Below are 11,191 nucleotides of genomic sequence, written 5' to 3'. Positions count from 1 at the left end.
CAGTCTCGAGCCCGTGTCTCAGACTGACCTGTCTCTCTCTGGATGTGCACGAAGATTTCAACCGATTACGGGACAAGTGGATGTTTGTTTTTTTTTGTTTGTTTGTTTTTGTTTTTTCATTCTTTCTTTTTTTTTTTTCTTTTTTTTTCCTACTGTATGCCTCCTGGTGATGGATGTTCATTTTTATTTGCTTTGACATTTCTTCTTGGTTGTCCTGAAATTGTTACGTTTAGAAAAGTGGAAGTGTTGAAATGGATTTGATGAAAATATCTGGTTGCGCGTATCTGATTTGTCTCTGCTTCTCCACGTGCGCGTCTAAGCTCCTCGGTGGTGAGTAAAAACATTCGGTAATTTTATTTAATTATTTCTTTTTTATTTTATTTAGAATTAAACAATGATGTTTTGAACTAGATTTGAGATATTACTATTCAAAACATTACTCGTGACTCTTTTGTTCTCTTAATTACAACCTTGGACGTTTATAAAAACACTGTTTTTGTAGACATCATTACATATCTATTTGTTTATTTATTTGTTTGTTTTCCTTTTATACAATCGCTACCTGCCTCATGTTTGAAATTGTCAATTTATCGCAATACAGCAGCAATTATAGTACAAAACCACAATTACAGTCATTTGAACTATACTAAAACATACACCACGATCAGCCACAACATTAAAACCACCTGTCTAATATTGTGTAGGTCCCCCTCGTGCCGCCAAAACAGCGCCAACCCGCATCTCAGAATAGCATTCAGAGATGATATTCTTCTCACCACAATTGTGTTTATTTGAGTTACCGAAGACTGTCCGCATTTCCGTCCACAGAACTGCCGCTCACTGGATGTTTTTTGTTTTTGGCACCATTCTGAGTAAATTCTAGAGACTGTTGTGTGTAAAAATCCCAGGAGATCAGGAGTTACAGAAATACTCAAACCAGCCCATCTGGCACCAACAATCATGCCACGGTCCAAATCACTGAGATCACATTTTTTCCCCATTCTGATGGTTGATGTGAACATTAACTGAAGCACCTGACCTGTATCCGCATGATTTTATGCACTGCACTGCTGCCACACAGTTGGCTGATTAGATAATTGCACGGATGATTGTTGGTGCCAGACGGGCTGGTTTGAGTATTTCTGTAACTGCTGATCTTCTGGGATTTTCACACACAACAGTCTCTAGAATTTACTCAGAATGGTGCCAAAAACAAAAAACATCCAGTGAGAGGCAGTTCTGCGGATGGAAACGCCTTGTTGATGAGAGAGGTCAACAGAGAATGGCCAGACTGGTTTGAACTGACAAAGTCTACGATAACTCAGATAACAACTCTGTACAATTGTGGTGAGAAGAATAGTATCACAGAATGCTATTCTGAGATGCGGGTTGGCACTGTTTTGGCAGTACAAGGGAGACCTATACAATATTATGCAGGTGGTTTTAATGTTGTGGCTGATCGGTGTAAATGCTACAAAAGAACATGAAAGCTTTGAAAATCCAGATAAAAGAAGCATTTTTCAATGTTAAATAAAAAAGTTTCAGGAAATAAAACAAAAGAGAGTGACGTGAAGATATTATTCAAAATGTATTTTTTTATCTTTTAACTGTTTAGCGTAAAAAATCACAAATGTTTTTGTCATTGTGTCTATTCATCTTTAAAGGAATATTCCAAAATACTTTCATTGTAAGTGCCTTACTGTAACCTCGATTTTTGCTTTTCTTAAAGAAAAGGAGGAATGATTGGAAAAAAATATTTTCTTTATGCCTCAAATGCTGTCGAGCTTAACTTGTATTGAACCTGGAATATTCCTTTATTGACAATCTAGTCCATAACATCATGTGCTTGCCCCAGGCACCTCATGTAAATCCCTAAGAGCACAGTAATGTACAAAAGCTAAAAGGCGCTGATAGACAACATTAAAGATCTTCCATGTACTTTCTAAGATATGATTTATGGAAAAGGACCATTTTGTTCATATCCCTTTTCAAGTGTTCAAGTGTTTAAAAAAATGAGTTATATGTTGTCTTTGGAGCCAATCTGGAACCTATGTCTTTCCAAACACCTGTAATGTCTCTCTCAAGGCCAACAGATCTGCAAGCGTGGCACTGAGAAGCCCTGCTATAAAATCGCCTACTTTCAGGATGACCGACGTAAACTCAACTTTGAAGATGCCAGCCGAGCCTGCAGGAGTGATGGTGGAGACCTTCTCAGTATTGAGTCTAAGTCTGAGCAGAAGCTTATAGAGACTTTCATCTATGAATTGAAAGCATCAGACGGAGACTTCTGGATTGGGCTCCGCAGGGATCAAGGCTATGAGGAGATAAATGGAGACTGCCCATCTCAGTACTACTGGCTGGACGGAAGCCAGGCAACCTTCAGGTGTGATGAGAGATCGTCCTCTCTTTTTTTGTCCATATACACAGGAGTCCAAACCAATTGACATTTTTTAAGATATAACACTTATATTGTCATCCATGAATATCTTTGAATATCTGAGTGTATGTGTATGTTTCTGTGTGTGTGTGTGACAGGAACTGGCACTTGGATGAGCCTTCTTGTGGGTTTGAGGTGTGTGTAGTGATGTACCATCAGCCCTCTGCTCCTCCTGGTCAGGGTGGAGCTTACATGTTCCAGTGGAATGATGACAATTGTGAAACCAAGAACAACTTTATCTGCAAGTACAACAAAGGTTGGCAAGACTTTTTTGTTTTTGTTGTTTATTTTTTCAGTTGACTTCTCAGTCAATTAATATTACTAATACTTTTAGTATTATTTGAACATACCAACCCGGTCTCAAATCGTAATAATAGTACGAGATGGCAAAATTGTAAGAAATTATACGAATTGGCTTGAACAAAAATTTACGATTTTTACTCCTATGGAGAAAATGTTACAATTTCCCCATCTGGTTCGAATTATTATGAATTGCCATGAGACTATGTTACCAAAATCCCTGTGATTATGTTGAAGAAGGGACCCAAACCATGTCTAGGGTACAGAATATCATGGAGAGTTGGGGGTGGGCAGTTTTTAGTCAGCAACTACCCAGAACACCCTTGCAACTGTATAGCAATTTGCTTTAAACCCCTCAGATAACTTAAAGCAACTGTTCACCCAAAAATGTAAATTCTCTCATCATTTACTCACTCTCATGCCATCCCAGATGTGTATGATTTTCTTTCTTCTGCTGAACACAAACAAAGATTTTTAGAAGAATATTTCAGCTCTGTAGGTCCAGTCAATGCAAGTGGATGGTGATCAGCACTTTAAAGCTCCAAAAAGCACAGATTAAAGCAATCCATTTGACTCCAGTGGTTAAATTAATGTCTTCTAAATCGATCCGATCGCTTTGGGTGAGAAACAGATCAATATTTACTGTAAGTCCTTTTCACTATAATTGTTTACTTCCAGTTGCTCTCCGATGCCTGTCCACAAAGGGACTCGGTTCCCTCCACCTCTCGCATGACGTAAGCACGCTGGCATGTTCAAGCGAGAACTGACGCGATACAACTGGAAGTGCAGCTCGATTTGTTTACAAGAGAACGCTGTCCACAAGCTTGATTGGTTTTGCTTTCATTTGAACATTCCAGCGCGCCTGCATCACGTGAGAGGCAGAGGGAACCAAATCTCATTGTGGACAGGCATCGGAGAGTGACCAGAAGTAAACAATTATAGTGAATAGGACTTATCTGTATTTATCTGCTTCTCACCCAAAGCAATCATATCGCTTTAGAAGACATTCATTTAATCACTGGAGTCGTATGGATTGCTTTTACTACAGTTGTCTGTGCTTTTTGGTGCTTCAAAGTTTTGATCACCATCCACTTGCACTGTATAGACCAACAGAGCTGAGATATTTGTGTTCAGCAGAAGAAAGTAATACACATCTGTGATGGCATGAGAGTGAGTAAATGATGAGAGAATTTAAATTTGTGGGTGAACTATTCCTTTAAAGGTGCACTCAGTAATTATTTCCTCATTAAAAAGTTTTACTTTAATAGTAATTACATTAATAGTAATTTTGAAACATGTCTATAAAATCATGACCACATACTGTACATGAGATGAAGACATTTCAGTCATTTCAGAAAAAGCTCTACATGGAGAGGGTCCCCTTATGGAGGCTGCCATTTTAGAATCACATGACCAGCTGAATACTACTAGCTTAATCTCAGTAACCATCTTGTTATTGGAAACTTTCACTCATGGAATAAATTAATCATGGCTCACTGTGAATAGTGAATTTTTTATAATGGCATTGTTAACTGAAAACTATTGTGTTTGAATGATGCTGCATCCAGACCCCTAGGTGTCAGTTTTAGTCCAAGATGACACATTAAAAATATTACTGAGTGCACCTTTAAGTAACACTGAATCAATGGCCTGGTAACCACTCACAGGAAAATGTAAAAATGTAGTTATTGTTAAAATTTGTAACTACTAGTAGAAGCATTATTTTATCTTAGATCTACATAGAATTACCAGATCTGTAAATATGTGATAACATGGTCATAATGTGGTGTTTCAGATAAACCTGCAGCACCCATCCCTGCTGAGAATAGAACATTTAGAGGTAATTTCGAGATACACAGATTTACAAAAGCTTTCCAGTACAGCTCAATTTAAATGAATTCTGCTTTGAATAATTATAACAGTTCATTTTAAATGCACGTTCATTTACTGTCTGTGCATTATTAGTAATAATGTTTTTAAGTAAGAACCTAAAGTGTAGTAGATTCCTTTATTTTATTGTGCCCTTTTATGGGCATTTTAAAAATGTCTGCATATATTTGTTTTTTGTTATGCATTTGTACTGCACTTGTTGTGCTTGGAACAAACTTAATCCTTCTTATGTCTTACACCAGATAATGCTAAATTCTAATGTATTTCAGATGCTCTTCCAACACCCAAAATACCCAGATACCCTTCTGTCACAGTGAAGGATGATGGCATGAGAACGGTTGTATCTGAACATGCAGGTTAATCTTCTCTGCTTTTCCAAAACTTAAAGGGGTCATGACATGGCTTTTTTTTAATAATTTTAATATGTTCCTTGAGGTTCCCTTACAATATAAATAAAGTTTTTTGCACAAAAAGTAATATATTTGTAAAACATGATCATTTTCCACCCTCATTCTGACCCTCTGTCAGAAATCACTGTTTTGGTGCTGCTTCTCCTTTAAGATTTGACAGTAAACACCTACTGTTCTGATTGGCTCTCTGCTCATGACTGACGTGCTCTCTCCTTGCCATCTCACTGTTCACTGCCACTGGGCGGGGCTACGTATGCGATAAGGTAAAGTAGGCGTTGATGTGTTGTAGTGGAGGTAGTCAGACACATGTAAACCACAGTGTGACATCACAATGTGGAGGAAGTAGAGAACGAGTCATTTTGGCATCTTGGTTTCAACAAATGCTCTTTTTGCAGTGAGAAGGAAGTTTTGAGTTCTGAAACTTACAGTATGTTTTTTTATAGCACAATGACCCCTTATATGTCAAAAGATCAAGAACAATTTGAGTCTTCATGCCATGACCTCTTTGAAGTGATAGTTCCCCCTAAAAAAGGAAAATTCTGTCAACATTTACCCTCATAAATGACTTTCTTTCTGTTAGTCTTCAGTTAATCAGCTAATACAGTGGAGTGTAAAAGTCTGAGGGTGCATTGATATATTTTTTTATGCTTATTTAAACCTTGAATAAACAAAGTTGTTTGATTTTGGAAATAAATTAAAAACAAACAAACAAATATATATATATATATATATATATATATATATATATATATATATATATATATATATATATATAAATAAAAAATAATTCCACTCGATTTTCATCCATCCATCCATTTTCTATACCTGCTTATTCAATATAGGGTTGCAGGGGTGCTGGAGTCTATCCCAGCTACCTCGGGCTGAAAGCAGGGAAGCACCCTGAACAGGTGGTGTCTGTACTATATCTGCTTTACTAAATACAGTTTATAAAATTTGTGACATCAATCATGTTAAACTCTTTGTACATATAGAATAACATAGATTCTCTGGTTTTGAACAAACTTGTGGAGTCCATACCAGCTCTAGTGCATGATGTTATTAAAGCAGAAAAGGGACTTGCATAGCCTGCCAAGTACTATGAAGTTTAACTTTTCACTCAAATTATGCTGATAATATGATTTTGTAATGAGAAATTTTGCATTGAATTAGAAATGTGTTCATTAGTGGTCTCAGACGTTGGTCCCCACCGCATGTCGAATTAACCACAATTGATGGCTGAATACCTGGTGGCTTTTTTAATGTCAAATTTGAACAAAATGAAGACTCCTCTGATTAAATTAACCAATATCCTGTTGCGTCTCTTTTAGACAATGCTCTCAATATTGCCTACATTGTACTGCCTACTATACCACTACTACTGCTATTGATTGTGGCAACAGGAGTTTTCTGCTTCAAGCTTTTCACTAAGAGGTATGTTTTTCACTGGCCACAAAATCATTAATATTAATTAGTATTTTGGTCCTGGTTTCCAGTAACTATATCTAAACACCATTTATAGAACATATGTTTGAGTGAGAAGCAAAATTAGATAATATATTAATTATTATCTAGTTATCAAACAAAATGTAGTGAGGTCCTGAGGGGGGTAATCAACATTATGCCACAGTGTCGGTGACTTGGATCAACGTCTCCACTTCCTTCACTGGGAACTGTTCGCGGACGTGTCCCGGTTCCCCGCAACTCCAACAGACCGGCCCAAACCTCATGCCCACACCCGTGGCAGCAGCTTCCCCCACCTGAGAGGAAGAATGGGCAGTGCCAAGGGAGAGAGAAACAGTAGTGTTAATGCACTCCCGAGGCCGGGGAACCAGTTTCGGGGGAATGTTCCACCGTTTCCGGGGGAACGGGATAGGTCAGAAGGAAGGGGAGGGGGAGGGACCACAGAGAGAGAGAGAGTAGGGCGCGCCGGCCCCCGGATACGCTGCTAAGCGGTCTTCCGCCAACTGTACTGCTTCATCTAGTGACACCGGTCAGTGGCACTGGACCCACTCCGCAGATCCTTTCAGTAGTCAGGAGATGAATTGTTCCAGCACCATGAGATAAATGACATCCCGACATCGCTGGGCTCCTCAGCCAGCACCCACCGCCGGCAGGTGTCACGGAGGTGTTGAGCAAAGGCAAACAGGCAGCTGATTTCGCTCAGTGTCAAGGATCGGAACCACTGGTGGTGCTCCTCTGGACTGCGGCCGTCCCGCTGCAGGATGGCTTTCTTCAGCTCGGGGTACCTCAGGAGGTTGTCGACCGGGAGTTTGTAGGCCGTAAGTTGGGTCTCCCCAGTCAGCAGCGGTAAGAGGTGGAATGCCCATTGCGCCCATGGCCATTCCAGAGCTTGGGCTGTGCGCTCGAAGAGCTCCAGAAAGGTCTCCGGATCGTCTTGCGCCCCCATCTTTGCAATCATCATATGGGGGTTCGCTGGCTGCTGCCGGGGTCGCGGCATGCGCCCCCTCCTAGGGTACCAAGCTCTGCAACGCCCTTCGGTCCTCCTCTTGTCCTCAAAGAAGTACCTCAAACCGTTGTTGCTGTTCCACCCCCAGATCCATGAAGGCCTGGTGTTGAGCCTGGTGGATGCTGGCAAGGGATCGGAAGACTTCCTTGAGCAGCTAAGACGACTCCATAGCAGCGTATATTCCTCCTTCCGGGTTTCTGCACCAGTGTGACAAGGTTCGTTGCGTGATGGATAAGGAGGAAGCGGGAGCCGGTTTCCACAGTCTATATGAGTCAGAGTATTATTTAACAAAATAATGGTAATCACTTTTCAGCTTCACACTCAAAAAACAAAAGTCTGCTTTGCAGCATATAAGGTAAGACAAGTCAGCTTTTCAGCACAACACTCTGTAATATGGAAAACACAGTCTCTGGTGTACAACTCTCTCTCCCTCTCTCTGTGGACTGGGTCGTCTTTTATCTCCCCCGTCTCTCACTGTGAACACGGAAATGGTAATTAGTAGCAATTCATCTCAGGTGGAACTCCTTACCGCTTTCTCTCTCTCCAGATGGGCTCTCCACCACCCCCTCACCTCCACACACACATGCTGTATTGTTTATGTCTTGTGGCTTTACTTTTGAAACAGTGAGTATTTTAACATTTACGGATTGGCCTCATTAACTTGCTTTTTTTTCAGAGGAGGAGGGACAAGTCGAAATTTTTGTGGTAATCAACATTATGCCACAAATCAAACTTGTATTAAACTCAGAATATTCATTTAAGTTTGATAAATCTGATAATATTTAACAGCATAATTTTATCCATACAAGCAGGAAGAAAGAACAATCTGAGACCTGTCCGAAGGAAACAGGGTACTGGGCAGCAGGGGAAAGATGCCACAGCCCGAGCCCTGATGTCTACAACGTCATCCGAAGGCAGCACGAATCAGACCTAGCCGACACACGCCCTGACATCAAGAACACTTCCTTCCTGGGTTCTTCTCCAGACACTCCACCAGGAGATTATGACAACTTGCCACGCAGGGACACTGAGAGCGGTTTTGTGACACTGGCCAGCACTGAGAGCGACTTTGTGACGAATTATATGTTTGATACTCTGCAAGGCCATGGAAGTGGGAGATACTACAGAGACCAAGGATGGATGGATGGATGAATTATATGAATACTGATTTGTAAGAGGAACATTAGTCTGATCCTGGATTCTCCCTTTGAGAATAAACCAATAGTGGCTTTTGATGTCTTTTGGTTTTGGTGCCAGATATCCATTGTCAAATCTGGGGAGCACTAGAGCTCAAAAGAACATTTAAATGAGGTCTGGATATGTGTGTACTATGTGCAGCTTGACTTTAGGATCTCCAAAAATGTAATATGAATGAGAGAGACTTATTACAAAGAACAGTATTACATGATTTTTTTCAATCTACCATCAATTTAATGGCTACCAAAATTTTACATCTTAAGTTTACAGGTAATACATGAGTATCAGATGTAGCTTTTTACCTTTTACTATTTCTTTTTTTTAAGGTTATGTTTCTATTTTATTTATTTTTTTAGACTCCCAATAACACATGCTAAAATAACCATAACTCTAATATTAACCAGTTTCTCAACGCATCAAGCCTAATTTTGGCCACTGCAAGGATTTGATAAATATGCCAATGGTGATACAATGTTGAAAAGAGGAAATATTATTATATTTCAACAAACTGCTCAACAAATCATAATGAGATGGCTTGGATATGAGCTTGGATGCTTTGCATGATGTTGTTATGCTGCTTTTTCTGAATGTGCTGTATTGGACTCAATTACACTGCTACAATCTTTTCCAGACTGTCTTGTGAAAAAATGAAAGATCAAAAATCCTTCAAGTTTCTTATATGCAAAATATTGGAATGTGTATGCAGTGATGTTGATGAAGCCTTAATAAACAAAAATGAATGAAATGAAAACTAAATATATCTTTCACATTTAGGCAAATAATATATGTATCACTGATTAAGATTGAATAGGTTTTAAGTGTGCAGTAATAAGAGGCCATTTTTGTAGTAACCGTTTTTGACAACAGGGATCGCTGTCTGACAGCATTTTTAAACCTCGATGACTATCTAGGATCGTACTTCTACAGATGTTTAATTTGTATATATATATATATATATATATATATATATATATATGAATATTTTTTTAAGTGCTTTCAGGTATGACATTTGACAAGGAGAAGCATGTGTCCATTGTTTTTATTCTGTTTTACAATCTGCAAAAAAATAAATAAATAAATAAATAATATATACATATATATATATATATATATATATATATATATATATATATATATATATATACACACACACACTATCAGTCAAAAGTTTTGAAACACTTGCCTGAAATGTTTCTCACGATCTTAAAATTCTTTTGATCTGAAGGCGTATGCTTAAATGTTTGAAATTAGTTTTGTAGACAAAAATATAATTGTGCCACTATATTAATTTATTTCATTATAAAACTAAAATTTAATAATAATAAAAAAACGTTTTTGAAATTGATGACTTGGACCAAATAATAAAGAAAAGCAGCCAATAAGTGCCTAACAGAGATGGGAACTCCTTCAATACTGTTTAAAAACATCCCAGGGTGATACCTCAAGAAGTTGGTTGAGAAAATATCAAGAGTACATGTCTGCAAATTCTAGGCAAAGGGTGACTACTCTGAAGATGCTAAAATATAACACAGTTTTGATTTATTTTGGATTTTGTTTAGTCACAACATAATTCCCATAGTTCCATTTATGTTAGTCCATAGTTTTGATGACTTTACTATTATTCTAAATGTGAAATAAAAAATTATAATAAAGAATGAGTGTTTCAAAACTTTTGACCGGTAGTGTATATATACTGTATATATAATTTTATAGAGCCTCTATATTTTCTATGAAATGTGTACTATATTTAGTATTACTATAGTACTTTGTACGTATTTATAGAAAATATATGTCCCTAAATAATTAGTATACATTTCATAAAAAATATAGGGACTATATATATAAGTATATATATATATATAATATTTAAATATATTGTATATTTATATACATTATATTATTATACTAAACAATAAACAATGATTACATCATATATTTTATGTTTATATATTATGTATATTTATGAAATGCTTACTGTATATACACTCACCATTTTGCATGCACAGTACTGAGACCGAATATAATCTTAAAATTAAGGATTTTTCTGTATATATCTATAGGCCTATATACAGTATACATATAGCCTATGAAGTATTGCAATGGTGTCACTGCGTTGCATCTCACGAGGGAGAGGTGGACGACTGACTTTCATGCATTTTTTTTTTTTTTTTTTTTTGACAAATCAGAGAAAATCTTGTTTTTCCTTGATAATATTAGCACACTTGCAACATTCTCAGTCTGTCTTTAGAGACAAATGCTTTCATTTTTAGCCTACTTTAGTTTGGTGTTAGCGGCACTGTTCACCTGATGCTGAAGAGGCGTGCAGAATAATCTTAAATAACTATTTCATAATTATGAATAATATATATATATATATTTAATTGCGCATTAATTTTTTTTTTTTTTTTTTTTGTCGAATGTAACAGGCACCCAGACATGAAGGAACGGTTCTCGACAGTCGGTATAGCCGCTGATTGACGCACGCAGTGG

The 11,191-nt window shown here is 37.7% G+C and overlaps 1 protein-coding gene across 1 annotated transcript; it reads left to right on the top strand.

Moving 5' to 3' along the window:
- Nucleotides 1–45: 45 nt before the first annotated feature.
- LOC127439885 (layilin-like) lies at nt 46–9,420 on the top strand. The gene is made up of 7 exons (XM_051696172.1): nt 46–330; nt 2,086–2,383; nt 2,536–2,693; nt 4,533–4,577; nt 4,897–4,983; nt 6,366–6,468; nt 8,317–9,420. Exons 1-7 carry the CDS (start codon nt 252–254, stop codon nt 8,654–8,656), a joined length of 1,110 nt encoding a protein of 369 aa, XP_051552132.1. The 5' UTR covers nt 46–251; the 3' UTR covers nt 8,657–9,420.
- Nucleotides 9,421–11,191: the final 1,771 nt, after the last annotated feature.

The sequence above is a fragment of the Myxocyprinus asiaticus genome, chromosome 4 (assembly GCF_019703515.2).
Source record: "Myxocyprinus asiaticus isolate MX2 ecotype Aquarium Trade chromosome 4, UBuf_Myxa_2, whole genome shotgun sequence".
Classification (NCBI taxonomy): Eukaryota; Metazoa; Chordata; class Actinopteri; order Cypriniformes; family Catostomidae; genus Myxocyprinus; species Myxocyprinus asiaticus.
Note: the sequence above shows the minus strand (reverse complement) of the source record. Positions and strands in the feature narration are given on the sequence as shown.